At 36.9% G+C, this 20474-nt stretch overlaps 1 protein-coding gene across 5 annotated transcripts in view; it reads right to left on the bottom strand.

The window, feature by feature from the left end:
- ATR (ATR serine/threonine kinase) overlaps positions 1–20474 on the bottom strand; it is a 73147-nt gene that overhangs the window by 22709 nt on the left and 29964 nt on the right. For all 5 annotated transcript variants that reach the window (XM_030574493.1, XM_030574494.1, XM_030574498.1 and 2 more), the window contains 16 exons: positions 19477–19602; positions 17719–17925; positions 16101–16214; positions 15724–15839; positions 15102–15222; positions 13801–13938; positions 10431–10638; positions 9747–9925; positions 8571–8735; positions 7136–7227; positions 6431–6522; positions 5674–5851; positions 4215–4391; positions 3646–3805; positions 2924–3103; positions 454–596 (listed from right to left, as the gene is read on the bottom strand). In XM_030574493.1, the coding sequence (XP_030430353.1) occupies positions 454–596; positions 2924–3103; positions 3646–3805; positions 4215–4391; positions 5674–5851; positions 6431–6522; positions 7136–7227; positions 8571–8735; positions 9747–9925; positions 10431–10638; positions 13801–13938; positions 15102–15222; positions 15724–15839; positions 16101–16214; positions 17719–17925; positions 19477–19602 (2396 nt within the window). The remainder of the gene's footprint in view (positions 1–453; positions 597–2923; positions 3104–3645; positions 3806–4214; positions 4392–5673; positions 5852–6430; positions 6523–7135; positions 7228–8570; positions 8736–9746; positions 9926–10430; positions 10639–13800; positions 13939–15101; positions 15223–15723; positions 15840–16100; positions 16215–17718; positions 17926–19476; positions 19603–20474) is intronic.

The following is a 20474-nucleotide window of genomic DNA, read 5'->3' as shown; positions in this document are numbered from 1 at the left end:
TAGGCTTTTGTAATGTCTGTTACTGTAACATATAATGCTCACTAACTGACATCCACAGGAATTATTAGCATCTATCACTTAGAAACTTGCTCCAGTCAAAAGCACAAAGATAATCATTAACTTAGTAACAGCTAGCCTTGTCTCATTTCATTTTGAGACAGCAAACACCACTCATTTTAAATAGAAGAAAACACAAGAATCTAACAATAAATTTCCCTTTAACTAACAAAATTAATACAATATATAATTAATACAGATCTAGAATAAAATAATTTTTCTACCATCCATGCTTCTTCTTAAGAATTACTGCAGAAAAATTTGAAGTCAGACAGAAACACACAAATTTTAGCATTCAAAAACAAGAACAATTTTTGGAAAATGAATTGGTTTGATTATGTTATCAATATAATTATCTTTCTAAGAAACCAAAGTAAAGATACTATATCATCTAACCTTCCAAAATGATGAACTATATATCTAATCAGATCTCCCTGCTTCTCCATCTTGTTGTCAGTTACCATAGGCATCAGTTTATCGTAGTATTTAGCAAGATAAAAGTGTCCATCCTCCCATTCTGGCAAGAAAAAAGTAACATCCTGCAAAAAAAATGAAAAAAAAAGTTATCTTTCTTGGAAGAGGATTTAAAATAAGACAGGTTTTGTTTGTATGACAGAAAACTTTTATTATTTACCCCTGTGTAAAGTGGGTATAAAAGATATCACAGCCAATCAGTAGTGCTTTATATCCACTCTGCACAGGTGTAAAAGTGATTATACAAGGTACAAGGGAGAGAGGTATCAAATCATTTGTGTCTGGTTTTGGTTCACCTCCCTGATTTGGTGACAAGAAAGCACAAAAGGATCCTTGTATGCAGTGTTGTTGTAGCTGTATTGTTCCCAGGATATTAGAGACACAAGGTGGGTTAAGTAATATCTTTTATTGGACAACACCTCTTGGTAAAAAAGACAAGCTTCTTCAGAAATCTCAGTGGATCTCGAAAGCTTGTCTCTCTCACCAACAGAATTGTTCCAATAAAAGATATTACCTCACACACCTTGTCTGTCTAAAAGATCTTTGAGGATATTCCTAATAGAGGAAATTATAGTTTATTTAAAACTAACATAACCAAGTGTTTCATGTACAAACAGGAACTGACTTCTTTTTTTCCCCATTTTTGACTAGTGAAACACCAGAATCATTCATTGCTTCTCTATTTCTGTTCTAAAAGTAAGATCTTTCAAATATATGCAGGGAATTCTGTGACAGAAGTTAGAGGAGAAAGAGTATATTAAGTCATCCAGTTTCTGTCTGACAATGACAAATTGTTCCCAACAGTACCTTTTCTAAGCATTCTGTATATTATTGGCAAAAAAGCTTCTCTCACTTATCATTGGAGACTACCACATAGCCTAAGACAATGGTTCCCAATTTTTTTTTATGGTGTGACCTCCTTTGGGCTCACCTCCATTAATGTGACCACCTCAAGGTTTTGAAAGGGGAGGAGTCAGAAAATTAAAACAACAAAAAATCTTGCCACCAGAGGTTGGGGAGTTACAGAATGAACCCACCCGCACTCACCCCTCAGCAGTCGCACCTGCTCTGTGGGGCTGGCTAGACTCAGCACCCTGCTCTGGGCATTGTGACCTTGCCTCTGGCGCACAGGGTCGTGTCAGCACCGCTCAGTTTTGGTCCAGCCCTCGATGGAGGGTAGCCACGCTAAATTTGAGTGAGTGGCATTGTGATACCATGCATCAGGCTGCAATGCTTGAAATGAGGAGCCAAACCCAGCCAGTCTTGCAGGACAGGAGCCACTCCAACTGGGACATATTCTGGCTTTCTTGAATTTTCTTTTTTTCCTCTTTTTTCTGTGTCTCATGACAATTTGGGACATGCTGGGTAAAAGATTTCACTGTCAAAGACTTTGAGAGTCAGCCTACAAATTTCTTTCTGAATTCCATACATTTAACATATAGGGTTGGATTCTCCAGTCTACAAACTTCATAGTCTATTTAGTATCATATACAACTTTTGATCTGAATGACAAAGCTATTGACAGTCAAGTTTGTGATACACTTTTAATTTTTTTTTTTAAAGCAATATTGCAGGAATAGGGTGGCACTAAAAGTAAGATTCAGCTGTGTTCATCCTGCCGCTTGGCGCAGAACAAAGGTGAGGTGTACCAAATAACTTAGCAATCCCAAAAACATAGCCCAATGGTGGAATTCCACTGCTTTCCATGTGGAGAGCAGTATGAATTTGATTTTGAGACTCTCTCTATGCTTACTTTTCTAAATGACTTAGCTACAGGATTATTAGTTCTGTAGCAAGACAGAAATATGAATGTGAAAAATCTCACGTGTAAAACCTTGAGCAGGCCTGTATTTAGACAAGCATTAGAAAAACTGTTTGATAAACTGGTGATTCAGTAGGCGACACTCTTCTTTCCAAGGCAATATGATATTATTGGGCCCTGTACTCTTTTCTAGCTCTCTAGAGAATGGTAGCATCACAGTAAGATTAAGGAGGATCAACAGACATTCTCTACACTGGACAGTGAGCAAGCACTATCTGCCAAGCTGTCCCTTCAAAGTAACCCAATGACATACTGGTAAAAAATTTCAACCCCTAAATTCGTTAGCAAAAAACCCACAAAATTATTCCTCATATAACTCCACTGACTTCAATGACACCAAAGGTAGGTTTAGCGCTTGCTGGGAGTTACAAACTTATGTATCAAAAAGTTTAACTAAATTATCCTAGACTGTAAACTCCTTAGGACAAGGACCGTCTTTTTTACTACATGTTCATACAGCGCTTAACATAGTGAGGACTATATCTCTGTTTGAGGTCTCTAGGCTCTACTTTAATGTACATAATAAATTGTGTATGAATGTATGATTACTAAAAACTGTGTTGTATTCACCTTGTATTTTTTCATAACTGCATTGCTTTCAAAGTTGGCAGTTTCTTCCATAAATCTGCCAACCAGCAACATAGCCCGACCATGGATTAGCTGACTTTTGGTGTCAGATGCTGCTTTATTCTCAGGAAAACATAATTCAACTCCCTTCTGAAGAACAATGAGAGCCTGATGCACTTCACCCTTCGAGAAAGAGGGAAAACATTCTTCAACATATGCCTTTTGTTTGTTTATTTTAAAGAAACAGAACAGTTTACTTTTACTAAACAAGAAAAAACAATGTTATGTTCACAGCTGTAACACCTTGGGGACAGGTAAGTAAAAGCCTTGGTTTATGACTGCACAAACAAGGCTCCAACAATCCCTTTAGCTTTCTCTACTGAAACATCCACCTACTGTCATCCATTAAGTTACTGATAAATACTAGTTTCAACAACAAAAGTTAGAGTATCTACCAATTTTCTTCATTTTGTCCAGGAACTAAGTTTAGAAACTTTCATTTACTGCATGCTTGACCTCCTCCTCAGTTGCACCTGCAGTTCAATTTACTACATTTATTTTAATTGCATTTCTCAAAACCACTAGCACTCAGAGTCAATTCATAACTCTTACAAATGCATTAACATTACACATTTATTGTATTTTTGTTTAAATTAGATGCATTCTTACCTATAAAAGAATAAAAGTATCTTAAATTTGAATCATTTCATTTCTTTTTTGCTTACCTTGGACCACAGCCACTTTGCTCTTTCTATATATAGTTCAGATAGCGTGGATTCCCCAGCATTCAGAAGAGCATTGTATGCAGTTTGGTGATGACCAGCTTTTCTTGCAACTCTGGCACTCTGGAGCCAACATTCTCCGACTAGTTCACTGTAATCCTGTCTGTGGTGATTTTTTCCCCAAAAAAGTTCCATTTATAAGTGCTGCCATTACAATCTCAGATACATATAATAAGGTATTGAAATAAAACTCAAATAGCTTAACAAACTGTTTATTAAAAAGAAAGTCAATTTAAATAAACATTCATAATACTTTTATTCTCTGTTGTTTATCCCACCTAAGTCTGGAAATAATTATTTTTCCCTGCTGATCTCAACCTCTCTTACATGGAAAACACCACTTTTATCTTGTATTTGAAATTTAACAGGGTTGTTTTTGTTTATAATGTAAATTTCAGTAGATTCTTATCATAACTCACTAATATGTGCAAAAATACTACTACTGAATAAGAGAAAAGCTAGTATTCGATTGATATGCAACATGGAAGGATAAGAAATAATCATAGCTTCACCTTTTATTGAGGCTAAGCAAAGCCCTTCTGAGTGCTAAGATGGGTTCTTTTGCTCTATAGGAGTTCTGTGTCATTTCTATACGAGCAATCCAGTTCAGAGACTCTTTACCGTGGTCACCATCCATTTGCTGAAACAATGGTACAATACTGTGTTCCAGTTCACACAGCATATGTAACCTATGGTGAAAGGATATGAAAATGTACTTTAGAAATTGTTTGCCATTTTCAGTTACATGTATCATGTTTAGCATTTGTCATTTCATTCCCAAAGCTGACCACATGAATAATCCAAAATACCATGCTTCCTTAAAAGAAAATATATCAAGAACATCTAAGGTAGTGAACTGATTGTTGTTTTCTCACCACCTCCTCTCTGAACAATAGATAAACTGAGCTCAGAAGCAATGCAGTTTGCTAAGTATGGGCTTAATCCCGCATTCCTTCTTCAAACAAAAGTCTCACTGACTTCAATGGCAAATTCAGCTGGGTAATGAGTGCAATATTTTAAAAACAATTATAGCCATTTTCTTTTAGCAATAATTCTTACGAATATATACCACCAAAATTAGAATAACTTTTATAGAAATGGTAGAAGATCTTTGTCACTGTTGAAATTCCAAAGTTAAGAACTTAAATAGTTCTTAGTCTACTAGTTAATGAGAAATAAGTTTGGAGAGTGTATAGCTGATTTGAGAATAGTGACAAGATGAATGCTTGTAAATAGTCAAGAGCATTTGGAAATGCAGAATTCTTTTGAATGGCATCTTCCTATAAAAGCATAAAACCTATCTGGTACATAAAACAGCATTTTTTTAAAAACTGAGTTGGTAAGCAAGCTAAAATGTATATTTTGCATGAAACTACGTCTTCATTGCCATGTGGAGGTATAGGATATAAAAAGATAACACTGAACCTTTTTCTTATGCAACTTCTACAGTATTTTAAGTTAAACTTCAGTTCAACTATACTAAACTGCCTTTAAAGGAAAATAATCTCTACTCATGTTGAGTCTAGAAATGAAGGACCAAATTCTGCTCTCAGTTACAGATGTGTAAATATAAAATCTCACTGAAATTAGTGGAGTTAACACACTGGACTAAATTTCAGGTTTAACTGTAGTGTTTTTAGGGCAGGAATTGGTCTGAGGTGTTCATTTTCTGACAAGCATATATGAATTAACTTGCTGATTTTTTGATGAGAGTGTAACAGTTACAAAGAAAAATTATGAATATTTCAAGGGAAGATATAACACAAAATCTCAGTCAAGCAGGAAAGGTTTGCAATTGGCATTGTATATGTGTCTGTTGTCAGAAAACAAAAGACACCAACAGGTCAGCACCATTTATCATTGAAAATGAAGAGTTCTTACTGTAGATTACATGGATGAGATACATGCATTTTAAAGTGAGTACTTTAGTTCTTGAACACAGTGAAGTGGTATACAGAAGCTGCAAAATACCTGATAATGTGTTCATATCCTCGCTGATAGGACCCTCTTTCAAAGCTTGCTGCTGAGAGGGGTACAATCTGCTCTGCTCGAACAACTTTCAGTGTCTCATAAAAATCTGTTGTGTTTTTCTTTTTGGCTGACAACAACAATTGTCCCAGTCTGACACTCCAAGTACTGGACTTTACATCTAGAAAACAAAGAATCAGAAATTCCATTTCTTTAGCTGCTCAGGCAATACAGCATAGCCCATAGGTGCTGCACCCTCTGGCTTGAAGTGGTTTCCATTATATACAGGGTTTACAGTTTGGTTCAATGGCTCTAAGCACCCCCATCTACAAAAATTGTTACAGCATCTCTGTCATAGCCTGTCAATAGTGTAATATATGAGAAATGTTTAGTGGAAATTCTTGATCAAACAAACTTTCATCAGAATTGGACCAAACAGATTTCAAAAAATTTATGACAACATAAAAAGGAGTACAACTTTACTATTTTATTAGTCCCAAGAGATTTCAAGCAATTTATGCCAATATGTGCTTTTAGAAATCCTATAGGTGGAATTTTCCAAGGAGCCTAAGGCGTGTTTGGCCTGATGATCCCTTGAAAATTCCAGTCATAAAAGATCAGATAAATTTACAAAAACTGTAAAATTAACACCAGCTGATATTTCACAGACCAAGAAATTTGCAACAAACGCCTTCTGGTTGAAGCTAGCCAAATTTGAACATATATAATTGCACAAAAATTTTGATATCTAGTTTACTACCTGCAGCCAAATAATTTTCCAATAAATCCCACTGCGTTAGTTTCCAGGCTGCCTCCACTCTATATGTGTTCAATTCAGATGTCCACTCTGGCCTATAAAAGTACACACAATCAGAATACAATACAAAACCAGCCAGTGCTATAGCCATTATATTTTCTTGGCACAAAATGCATTAATTCTACATTATATAAATTAACTAACTCTTAAACAGCAAAACCCCTATATTACTTGAAAATCAAAGGTATGCTAACTTGTAATGAATAACATTAAGTAAAAAAAAAAAGTGATCAATTTATAGTAATTTGAAATTGACATCCTATAAACTGTGTCTGCAAATAGTATATATACTTTACTAGGGACATATTTTATGATTATAAAAGATGAACTTTCTGGTCAAAATTCACTACTGTGCAAGGAAAACTGTATATTGGAAAAAAACAAAAGAAAGAACAAGTATGTGGCAATCAACCATACGCTAACAATGAAGGATTCTTTTTTCCTTGAATAAATTAAAGCATATATCTATCTGCACTGAGTATTATACACAAATGAAGTAGCAGTATTTCAGACAATGTTGAAATACTGAAGTTAGAGAAATTTTAAATGTTTCCATTTTGTCTATAAAATCCTATTTCCACACTTCTAGATACACCTGCTGTAGCAGAACTTTTTATTATTCAAACAGGGGTTGTATTAAATTATTACCTGTTGGCAAGCACTCCATTCACCTGAGTGATTACAGTAGATAACTGACCAAGACCTAACATGGACTTCACTACACCATGATAATGAATGATCTAGGAATGCAGACAGAATAGATCAAAATACACATCGCGTATAATTAGGAGATATCATGTTGGTAGCTTCTGGGTGCATGTACATCAATTTTGTTTTTTTCATTATTCTTTTACATTTTTCTTGTTATGAATATGACATGGAAAGAAAAATGTTTAAATAATTAAATTATTACAGCTAAAAAGAATAACCAAATTCACACCAAAAAAATCAAATGTGAACAGAACTCCCTGGAAAAGAATCTCAGCTGATATAAGTAATTTCTAAGGTGTGTTTCAGAACAAAGTAAAACTGTTTTTTTAGTATATATGTTTGAGAACTGCTAGGCAAAGTTGTGAACAATAATATGATAAACTCACTGCCATGGGGTAATATACTCCTGTGGCCCAGCAACCCAGGGGCTAATTCAGGTACTGTCAGCCAAAGCTGACTGGCAGCCTCACAGCAGCTGGGAGAATAAAAGAGCTAGGAAGCAAAGAGGCAGGGCAGCTGCCAGAGGAGCAAGCAGGCTGAAGAGGAAAACTCTGACAGCAAGCTGCTGAGAAGCTGTGCAGAGACAGAACTCTGAGAAAGGCCGATCGGATCAACAGGCTGAAAAGCCTACAGAGATAGAGACCAAGGCCTGCTCTACACTGGCAGGAGGGGGAGGGATCGACGTAAGACATGCAACTTCAGCTACGAGAATAGCATAGCTGAAGTCGACGTATCTTATTTCGACTTACCTCGCGTCCTTACGGTGCGGGGGCGATTGCCGCAGCTCCCCCATCAACTTTGCTTCTGCCTCTTGCTGAGCTGGAGTTCAGCAGTTGATGGGAGAGTGATCGGGGATCGATTTATGGCGTATACACTACACACGATGAATCGATCCCCGATAGATCAATCGCTACCCACCGACCCAATGGAATGGGCGGGCCTGGGTTCCCCAACTTATTTCTCAGAGACTTGAGAACTGAGGTTTCCAGACCCCCTGGGGACCAGGACCACATGACCCACCAAGAATAGAGAGAAAATTCCTGCACCTCACTGGGACTCATGCAAGGGAAACCGACTGACTGCCCTGCCATATCAAGCAAACTATGGTGCAATCTTGCATTTGGCCAAAGCGGCCGCTGTTGCATCAACACACTCACCCCCATACACATCTCAATTTCACTTTTAAATTAAAGGTATTTGGAAGCTAGAGAAAGACTTGCTCCTGTTTGCCAAGTATTGTTTATAATAACTCATATGCAGTTATTGCAAAAGTATAAATGTTCATATTTTACATATACATTCTAAGCCTCGATCATTATATTTTTTCACCTTTTTGTTGGATGATGAAATAAGAATGTGTCTGTCATTTTACCTGGTCAGATTCCAGCTGAATAGCCCTGTCATAACAAGCTGTGGCATCTCTCAGCAAACCAATGCTTTCATGTTCAAGGATTTGTTCTTTGAGAGATGGCTCTGCTTTCCGAATTGCGCTTACCCCTGCTACTCCATCTGGTTCATGCATGGCAGCATATAATTTCTTTTTTCGAACATGGAAAATATTACAATTGAAAACATAAATCAAACACAGTGGTTTAGCTACTAAGGCCAACAACAAGACCTTTGTATAATGTGTTAAGAATCAAGCATGTTACTTAACTGTCATATAAAACTGCTCCAAAGCAGAGTTCTTAGTTACAAGTTATGACTCTAAGACATCACATAACTGAACAATAAAATCTTTAGACGTTTTAGAAGATTTTGCTGGCCAAATTTCCACACGAACTTCACTCATTCAATCATTAATTTTCATATGGCTCAGTAACAACAATCTCATGTTACTGAATGGATACCATATCGAATTTATTTGAAGCAACTTACACAAAGGATAAAATAAAGTACTGTATTATGCAGTAAATTGTATAATACAGAGTTGCAAATACATATGATCCTTACACATCACAGAAGGAGTGTTCTAGATTATTTTTCAAATTAGGAAATCATTGGGCAACTTCAACCATGAGAAGAAGTGAACTCTAACAGGAACTCAGCTAACATATAAGTTAACTATGCTGCTTGAAAATAATTCATCTTTTTAATACACACGGTGTGCACTCTTCCTCTATTTTAGCATAAATTACTTCACTTTACAAAAAAATTTCATAATTGTAATATTTTATTTATATAAATCATGATTAGCTTTTATTTATTTTAAAAAGAGAGAGTCACGTTCATTGAAAGACAAAACTGTTCTTTTTTGAAAAAAGGAGCCATTTTAGTGATAATTATAGATTTTTATTTAGTTTCTTGTTTTCTTCTAAAGAGAAACCTCCTCCAGCTTATCACATAAGCAGACATGATGAGTAGGGGGAACAACCCTTGCTGCTTGAAGATAGGTAACTATCTATTGCTGCTTCAGACAGCAACAGCCTAGCCACATCTGCAATCTTTGAGAAAAGACAAAGGGAGAGGTAACCTTAAGTGTTGACAGCTAAACATGGCCCATCTGTTTTCATCTTCATTTTAAATGAAATAAAAAATTAATTAAAACCTGCAAAAATCCAAGATGCTCCTGAATATTTTGTTTCTTTTCCGTGATGAATGATTCAAAGTGCATTACAGCCCTTGTGTATGCTTTAGAGCGAAAGGAAGCAGCAGCCAATGTATCCTGAGGTATGAGGTCTAGAAAACGTGTCACACTTTGATATTCTGCATAATCCTCACTTGATGCTATGGAATAAAACAGTTTAAGAAGTTTATTATCCAAGTTTCATTTATAAAGTTATCATTAAAAAGATTTAAGTTCAGTTCATCCATTACCCCAAATTAATAATTTAATTTAATTAAGAATAAAGTTTCTCTCTTCTATAATTTCTTAAAAGCAGTGCAGCTGCATGTTCTTAAGATTTTCAAGGCATCATATATATCAACTTAGTGTTATATAAGATTTCTAAAAATAAATTCAAGATAAAAGAAGAAGTCTGAGAACATCTGTTTCTTACTTTATGAATCCATAGGTTTCTCAAAATAGTAGCTAGAAAACACTATGAGGATGGCAAGGGGATATACTGTTCATTTGCCAGTAGTATGGACTTAAGAAATCATAGTAACAGTCTAACATTATCTTGGCAGCATGTTCCATTCTTATGCGGTCCTAATTTGAAGGGACATGTCTAAATGCTTATTTTAAGAATACAAAATTCTTTTTATATACAATACAAATAACATCACTAACCTTTCAGATCCCCTCTGTCTTTGCTTGACTTACTAACAGTTTTCTCAGCAATAAGCATCTGGAATTTATGTCTAGCCCATTGTGTTAGATGATCAAGCATGGAAAACACTGTCTGTGTACTTAGTTGACTCAGATCTGATGCACTATCCTGGAGTCTTCTAGTACATACGTCATCGTGTTTGAGAACAGCCATGATCTCTGCATACACCTACACAGAGGTTAATATGAAAAAAATCAAAACATTTTTAGTTTCATCATAAAGTCTGCAAAATATTAAGAACAACAGATGAAACAGAGGTCATCCTAGAAATATTAGACATTGTAACAGCATTTGTTAAGTGTTTGCAGTGTTTTGGGGGCAGCATAGAGTTCTTGCCCCTAGGGCCTAAATACAGATAGAAAATAAAAGATAAGAAGGAAAGTATACCAATAAATACTGTTCAGGGAAAAAAAGACATAGGAAAGCATGGTGAAGCATTTTGAACAGCTTTATGAAGAACAGATAGTACTGTTCAGCTAAGTGTCTTCAGAATATAGGTAAGTAAATGGTGCTTCCATGCAACTCAGACACAGTTTAACTTAAGTAAAATGACTAACAAGATGACTATTGGTTAGTGGATCATGGAATGGCTAGTTTTAATTTTATTTTTGCTTTTATTGGGGTTAATGAAATGTTGCTAGATCTGTTGACCAAGATATAAGTATGGGTGTGTAAGAAAATATCCTCCTTCCTCCCCCTTCCTTCCAGCCCAAATAAACATAAACACATGAGGAATTTAGCAGTTTATGACAGAGAAAACAATGGAAGTTTCCCCAGAAATGGAACATGCAAGTAGGGACATTTTAACTAACTATAAGATTATAAAACATAGTTGAGTCTGATTAATTTGCAATTTCCTTCTCACTGTTTTGTAGGGCTGGAAGGGACCTAGAGAAGTCATCTAGTCCAGCCGCCATACTGTGGCAGGACCAAGTAATCTAGACCATGCCTGATAAGTGTTTGTCCAGCCTATTCTGCAAAACCTCGAATGATGGGGATTACACAAACTTCCCTTGGAAGCCTATTCCACAGCTTAACTATTGTTATAGTTAGAAAGCTTTTCCTAATATCTAACCTAAGTCTCCCTTGCTGCAGATTAAGCAGATTACTTCTTGTCCTGCCTTCAGTGGACATGCAGAACAACTGATCACAGCACTTTACAATACCCCTTAACATATTTGAAGCCTTATCAGTTTTCTTTTCTTAAGACTAAACATGCCCAGTTTTCTTAACCTTTCCTCATAGGACAAGTTTTGTAAACCATTTATAATTTTTGGTGCTCTCCTCTGGACTCTGTCCAATTTGTCCACATCTTTCGTAAAGTGTGGCACCCAGAACTGGACACAGTGCTCCAGCTGAGATCTCTCCACTGCAGAGTAGAGTGAGATAATTACCTCTCGTGTCTGACATACAACAATCTTATTACTACACCCCAGAATATTAGCCTCTCTCGTAATTACATCACATTGTTGACCTATAGTCAATTTGTGATCCACTCGAACACCCAGAACTTTTTAGCACTACGTTTTATTTACAATTTATTTGCCATTTTCTAGTTGTGCATTTGATTTTTCCTTCCTAAGCATAGTACTAGGTACTTGCCTTTATTGAATTTCATCTTGTTGAATTCAGACCAATTTGTCTAATCCTGTCCTCTGTGCTTGCAATCCCTTCCTGCTTCGTGTCATCTGCAAACTTTAGAAGTATACTTTCCTCTCTGTTATCCAAGTCATTAATGAAAATTCTGAATAGTAGCAGACCCAGGACTGACCCCAGTGGGACACCACTATATATGTCCTCCCAGTTTGACAACAAGCCATTGATAACTACTCTTGGAGTATGGCCTCTCAACCAGCTGTGCACCCACCTATTCATAATTTAATCTATATCAGTGGTTCTCAAAGCTGGTCCTCTGCTTGTTCAGGGAAAGCCCCTGGAAGGCCAGGCCGGTTTGTTTACCTGCCATGTCCGCAGGTTCGGCTGATCGCACCTCCCACTGGCCGCAGTTAACTGCTCCAGGCCAATGGGGGCTGGCCGCCCTTCCGCAGCCCCCATTGGCCTGGAGCAGTGAACTGAGGCTAGTGGGAGGTGCAATCGGCCGAACCTGTGGACTTGGCAGGTAAACAAAACAGCCTGGCCCGCCAGGGGCTTTCCCTGAACAAGTGGCGGACTGGCTTTGAAAACCACTGATCTAGACCATATTTCCCTAGTTTGCTTATGAGAATGTTATGTGGGACTGTGTCAAAAGCTTCACTAAAATCAAGATACATCATGTCTACTGCTCCCCTCCATCCATTAGGCGAGTAACCCTGTCAAAGAAGAAAATTATTTTGGTTTGGCATGATTTGTTTTTGAGAAATCTATGCTGGCGATTCCTTATAACCCCATTACCCTCCATGTGCTTACAAACAGATTGTTTAAAAATTTGTTCTAATATCTTTCCAGGTATCAAAGTTAGGCTGACTGGTCTACAACTCCCTGGGGTCCTCTCTGTTTCTCTTTTTAAAAAGATAGATACTATGTTTGCTTCTCCAGTCGTCTGTGACCTCACCTGTCCTCAAGTTCTCATAAATGCTGATGGTTCCAAGACAGCTTCAGCTAGTTCCTTAAGTACCCTGGCATAAATTTCATCAAGCCCCGCTAATTTAAATGCATCTAACTTTTCTAAATATTCTTTAACCTGTTCTTCCCCTATTTTGGCTTGCATTCCTTCCCCCTTCAACATCTCCTACAGCAATATTAAGGGCCAGATTCATTTTCCAGTTTCTCTCAGGAAAAACAAAAACAAAACTCCCAAAACCACATGCACAGAAATGAAATCCAGCCTGCGGGTTCCTAATAACAAGAAGCCCACACAGAAGGGTTGTGGCACAAGACATGCATGAACTCTGCTCTACAGAAGGACTTGTGCACAATCAGCTTTTCCCCTAAAGTGGAAGTCATGGCCAGGTCAGGGGAAATTAGAGGACAGAGCACCCTGGAAATGCACCAATCCAATTTACTCCCTGGGCAGGGTGTGGAATGCCTATTTCCTCCTTCTACCACTCTAGCTCCTGATGCTGCAGCCCTATTTGGATACATAGCCTCCCTGCTTCTGAGGTCAAAGCACAGTAGACTACTCGGAGGAAATAGCTTCTCTGTGGAGCTGGTGCACCACCTATCAGCAGAAACTTTTAAGACTTACTCAAAGCCTGGCTGAACATTTATATTATTAATGCAGAAGAGTGTTAAATACCTATATTGTTTCCCTATATTGAACACTTCAAATATATTATTATGCTGCTTCAATTTTAATTCTTATGAAGAATGTACAGGAAAACATCATCTCACCTCCTGTTGGTCCTCCTGACTGCATCCCAATAAAACATAGACAAGAATGTGTGGAAGAAGGTAGATCGTCACTTTGAAGTCATTCTTCATCATAATACTGCAGCAGCTGAAGACTCTGCTGGCAAGATCATGTCGCACCTGTAACAAAAATTTTCAGGAAGAGTGTTTTTTGTAGGTAAAACGTATGTGGCTAACAGAATTGTTGAAAGTTTTAGACAACGTATAAAAATAATTCTTGTTACTGTTGCAGATAAATTATCCCATCCAATTTATTGGTACCTGATACTCTCAGTCCAACGAACCATAGACAGATCATCAGACTTATACTTGCACAAGTGAGGGACTATCATATGTGGGAGCTATGGATATAGGGAGGGAAATACATCAGCATTGCTACTGTGCTGAATGTTTTCAGGATTGGCACACCAGTATTAGCATGCCACTGTGGAGTTGTGTCCACAAAGAATTTATGGACAGTGGGGCTCTTCACACAGCCAAAAGTAGAACCCCTTCCTCTGTCCTACAAAGATGCCAAGGGAATGGAGATATAAATCCATTCACACGTCTGTCAGGAAGCAGAAAAAGCCATTGTAGCTGGTGAGTTAGGGTGGCTCCCTTTTGGTGTGGTTCATTTAAAAACAATGTTTTGAATGTATCACCTACATATGATGGCATGGGGGTGGGTGGGAAAAGGAGGACAACGTAGATGGTTTCTATGTGCTGAGATTATGCAACTACAGGGATATGAAAAATGCAACAGGCTTCCTTCCCTACATTTGAGGTTTATATCTTATCTCAGAAACACCTGAGATATCAGTGCTCTTGGCAACTAATAACATATTTTACATTTTTAGTTTTTAAAATCTACAAAGAGGTCTTAAGAACTTGTTAAAGCCAAAAGCTTGAAAGAATCTTAACTAAGATGCTGCCAATATGCCTCCAAAACAAGTGACAGATCTAGCAACAAAAAATTCATATTATACATAAGGACTGTGTGGATGGTTACATGAGTGTGCCTTGGTGGTACAAAAAGCGCTGTAATTTGTGCTAAAATCATGCTTGTAATCAAAAAGGCCAATCAAAGGGCCAAGTATCTTTAACCTCTACTGACTATAAAGGATGTTAAGTGCACCAAATATCTCATCAAATTGGGCCTAAGTGAGGTTTTTGCCCATAGTTTTTTCCTCATTTCTTTAACAGACAGGATTTGATGAAGACTAAATATACTCCACACACATTAGTATACCAGTTCACTAGTTATCTTTTCATTCAAATACATATAGCACACTCATTGCAATTACCTTTGTTATAAGATAACCTGCCCAGGTTGCTGACCATTCTGCAAAATTATTGCCTAATTTGCTTAAGTAAATTGGCTTCTTCATTTTAGACCAATTTACAGCCTTCTGGTAACTCTTGTATCTGTAATTTTAAAATCCAAATTTAGTAAACAAGTATTGTTTTCCTATGTGGAAGAAAGGACACAGTCCACAAGTAACCAGGAAAGTTAGTTTCTATGTTTATGTAAGGATCAAAAAATGTCAAGCATACAGTATGTAAAAAGGCTTGAATCCTATTGGAATTCATACCTGTACTTTAATGAAAAACAGAGATAAGGATGATTTCGTGGTAGTTTCTAAAATCTCACTCTGAGGACAAACTGCCAGGTCTGAATGTGATATTTGTACACAGAATATTTTTCTTTGTGACTTGCAAGTCACTGAAGGATTTAAATATTCAAGTGAGAGACAAGTCAGTATTATACAGAAAGAATAGGGCTATATCTGAGTTTTATACCTATGCACACTCTTTCAGGGCAGTCAGCAAGAGTGGCATGCATATAAACAAAACCAAATTATTGCTAACATGGAGAAAGATGGATTTTAAAAGCTGTACTCCAATATTTATTTAAATGACACATACCGTGTATTTAAGTGTGGTTCCAGTATTTCCTGAACATGCTCAGGAAACCTCCTCCAAAGCCTGGAGCCTGGACAGTCAGTGTTTGTCTCTCTACAGTCATAGATGGATAGTAATTCCTAAAAACGTAAAAACAGAAATACCATCTTTTAAAACTGCAAATTACTCAGAAGTCTAGTAGCTATGGGATTTGAGGAGTTAAAAACTCTTACAGTATCCTAAATCACATACTAAGACCACCAGTATTTTAAGTGAAATATTAGAAAGGTCAAATATATAAATATGTTCCTTAAAAATGTTTGTTGTACAGATTCTGCATTTTAGTGCAACAAAGAAAAAATTCAATAATAAAAATAGATCTAATAAACATGCTGCCTTACCTGAATGGCATACGCTGCAGAATCTTGAGCACGGACATTATCAGCATAAGCCATGAATGCTCTGGTTAGTTCCATTAACAATCCATAGCCAAAATTTGGATCCTCCACTCCAGCCTCAGTAACAAACAAAAAGTCAAATTTATTTAAGAGGCTGGCTACTGGCTCAAGAAAGAACTTGAGTCTATCACCTTTGGACCTGGTTTCAAATTGGGTTTAGATGAGAAAGGAGGCTGATGTTTGATGATATCTGGCCCACAATTCACATTCACTTTCAAAGGAAACTGGGGGCCTAACTCACTTAGAACCTTTAGAAAATCCCAAACAGAAGAGGAAAAAGTTCTACACAATACACAGTGAGAGTAAATTTTCAGTTTCTGTGGAAATGGATTGAAAATTAATTGGTGCATGGTCTTAATCCCAAACTGTACACATCACAAGACTACTACAATAGTGACAGACTTGCAAGTCTCTATGAAACAACCCCAGGTTTGGAATAGCAGGCATGTTCAGAACTGAGGTACTTTGAGAGAGTTTTGGTGACTGTTACCCACACCATGACTAAGTTAAGACAGTGCTACTAGTCCTCCACTTCCTTGAGCAGTAAATTCACTTTGAATTCATGGTCAAATCCCGAAAGGTGCAGAACATCTACTGAGCTTTTGCCACACCCAATGATTTCAGCACCTTAGGGTTTAACCCTAAATAAAATGCTTAAACAATGGCATTAGTCATTACAAAATAACTACAAAATATAGCAAAATATAGCAAATCAAAATCTTTATTCATGGAAGTGAGTTACTGACAAAGAAAGAAGGCTACCTACTGCTGTCCATATTTGAGATAATATTTCTGTACAAGTAACTTGCACAATAGCTGTCTGCACTGTTTAGCTCTAGATAGTGCCAGGAGCTTAATTTTCAGGAAATTTCTCCACCCACAAATTATGTATTTTATAATGAGGGCATTCATATTTAAAATGGAGGGGGGAGGATAGCTCAGTGATTTGAGCATAAAATGTGATTTGAGCAAAAAAACCACACATTCCATGTCATTCTATTTCCATTAAACCACATTATTGATTTTAATGTTCATCCACATTCTCCACTGGTCTCATATTTAGACATAAATTTTACAAAATGGTGCCTAGGGACTGAACCCCATGACTCCAATTAAGGTTACCCAGAGCTGCACAGCTATGTCCCTGCATAATACTTTATAAATGCATCCTTTGGAGTTGACATTGCTCTGAAGCATAACAGTTTTCTGACACTCAGAAAGGTTTACATGCAAAATGAAACAATAGCATTATGTAACTGATTTGAAAAAGTATCCAAGTTTTGTTTTTTCATTGAATTATAACTGAATTAATCTCTCAAGAACTCTATTTTAAATGTCTTGAACAGAGCATTTTGTGGAACCACCAGGGATGAGTATTGAGATTCGCTTACCCTAAGTCAATTAAGAGCTTTTAATAAAATTTGATGCTTTCAATTTGTGCCGTTCTGCAACATTTTACTACCCAACCAACTATTTAATTCAATACAACATTTCTCTTCTGACGGCAGTTTCAAAAGTTCACAGTATCATATGATAGAAATTCCAATGTAATGTTCCTTACCACAAATGTAAAATTATTTCCTTGGGTTTCACTTGTTGAAAAGTCCAGTCTACCTGGATCTATGGCTCCCAGCTCACCTAAACATTCTCCACAAAGCAGTCGGGCTTGAGAGTTTGCATCCTGACAGCCAATTAAAAGCACAGTTACCAACTGGGAGATGACTGGCTCCACAGTTTCACTGTCTGTTGCATATTTTATCAATTTTTCCTAAGAAATTGAAAGAGGAACAGAAAGAAAACAAATAATCAATTATAAGTGTGGATATAGCAAAGTTTATCTTATGGGGAAACAGTAAAAGATCATCCTCCATATTTCACCATCTCATAACCCTTATGTTTGTCATCTCCTGCCTGTCCCGTTTAATTTACAGCTCAATTCTTGCATCATCTACCTGCAATCCTTACTCACATCAGAAGTAAATGCTAGTACTCATGTGAGTAAGGGACACAGGATGTGGCCTTCAGTTTGTCTCCTACTCGAGAAGTCTTTCATTATCTATAAATAATCGCACACTTCTATGGTACTGTAGAAACAAAAATTTTGATTTGTGTGGACCAGGACATGGCACAAGGGCCAATGCCTTTTTATAAAGCCTGGTTACAATTCATTAAACAAAACAGATATTGTCCCACACATTACTTTAAACCTTATTCTTATCTATTTAATTTTGTTAAATAACTTGTTAACCGCACAACTGCACATAATTACAGGAAGGATTTGTCCTAATGAGAAATTACATAGCCCAATATTTCACCACAAAAGAGAGCCAATCTGACAGTCATTTATTAATGCATCAATACAACAAAAGTCATAACATACAAGGACAACTTACAATCTCTTATCTGGCTTCATAAATTAGAGGAAACGCCTTACTAATACTCATGGCCATCTGTAAATAGTTCTGGCATTAGTGAGTACATATGGGAATACATTCTCTCATCCATCAACCACTTCGTAAATATACTTGAGCACAATATGGTTGAGTTAGAAAATGCAGCAAAGGGCTGACGTGTTAAATGCCTTCTTAGTTTCAGTTTTCATCAAAAAGGTTTGTTGTAAACCAATGACAAACATAAAACAGGTAGGATCTGAGGCTAAAATAGGGAAAGAACAAGTTAAGAATTACTTAAGGCAGGGGTTCTCACCCTTTTTCTTTCTGAGGCCCCCCCTAACATGCTATAGAAACTCTACAGCCCAACTGTGCCACAACAACTGTCTTTCTATATATAAAACCAAGGCTGGTGTTAAGGGGTAGCAAGCAGGGCAAGTGCTGACTTAAGCTATGGTGGTGGTGTGCACTAGAAAATTAGGTTGTTTTACCTACATCACTTGGGATGATGGATTTGTTAATGCAGCCTGTTAAATCAGAAAGTGCTTTAATAGAGAACAAAAAATAGCAAATTACTTTTCCCAGTAACAGACCCATTACAAAATCCCACTTCAGTTCTGGATTAACTTATTTCTTGCAATGTTGGGCTAGCACTGCTCATTCAGTTCTGATTCAGCAAGGATCCCACACAAAAAGTAGGGTTTGAAAACTCTGTCAAAAAGAGAAAGTTAGATTGGAACCTACCACCTCACCCATTCTGAAGTCAAAGGACATCTATACGGGTAAACTGAGAACACAAAGCCACCTTATCTACCTTGCTGCTTATTGTAAGAGAAAACAACATCCCAAGATAAAGGAAAATGATACTGTTGGTCCAGACAGTATCACAGTTCATCTTTAACTGCATTCAATATAACAGTTTTTTATACCTGATTTCTATACAATGTTTCCTTCAGACTGGTCAGTGCGTGGATACGAACATCTACATTCTCATGCTGAATAGCTTTCATGGATAGCTGAAGTGTTGTCTGCAGGTCACTGCTTTTGGAGGACTCCTGAACAAAAATACACAAGTGTACAGCACAATGATTAACCACATCAGGAACATGGTTAAAATGCACCTAAAAAAACATGAGAAAATACACATCAGCCACCATTTAAAGTAGAAGTCTCCTAAACCCATAGCCATACCCCATAATTGTTTGCTCACAGTGGGCGGAAAACATATTTATATTAATTTTGTTCTCATAAAAGGTGTCATATTGACAGAAGGTGTTCACTTTTATTTTCTTTCAATTTAGAAAACTAAGAAGTTCCCATACACAGACCCTGAGCACCCTGCCACAAATTTAACATTACTAAATGAAATACTATTTAATCAGCTCACTACGCCTACCAACAGTAACTCTTCAGATAGGTTCCTTCCCCTCACATCTTGTAATGCCTTTCCATGACAAGGCAAAGAAATAGGCCCTGCACTGTGCCCTGCAAATAACAAATTTGGGCTATTTTGGATCAAGGGCAAAAGGGCATTCCAAAAAGCAATGGTTTTCTTCACAGTATTCTTCATTATAAAATATTATTTTATAGGTACCAGTTTAGGATTTCATATTCTGAAATATGATAGTATTTGGTAGTTTTTCTAACAGGATATTCATTGTTAAAAGCTAAGCTGGTAAGGAGTGAAGTGTTTTTAAGATTATGAAGAATATTAAATAAAGCACATAAGATACAGGGAACTCAAAATTAATTATAGAAATATTAACTCTTACACTACTCTGGGAGTGTAATGTATTAATGAGAATCTGGCTCTATTGTGTGGTACACGTTAACAAGTTTTCCTTTATCTGTATAAGTATTATCTCCATTGTATAGCTGGCCAAGTAACTTAACTTCAGTTTCCACAACATCATGCAGAGAATTATGG

Source organism: Gopherus evgoodei, chromosome 9 (genome assembly GCF_007399415.2).
Source record: "Gopherus evgoodei ecotype Sinaloan lineage chromosome 9, rGopEvg1_v1.p, whole genome shotgun sequence".
Classification (NCBI taxonomy): domain Eukaryota; kingdom Metazoa; phylum Chordata; order Testudines; family Testudinidae; genus Gopherus; species Gopherus evgoodei.
This window is presented reverse-complemented; position numbering and strand designations above follow the sequence as displayed.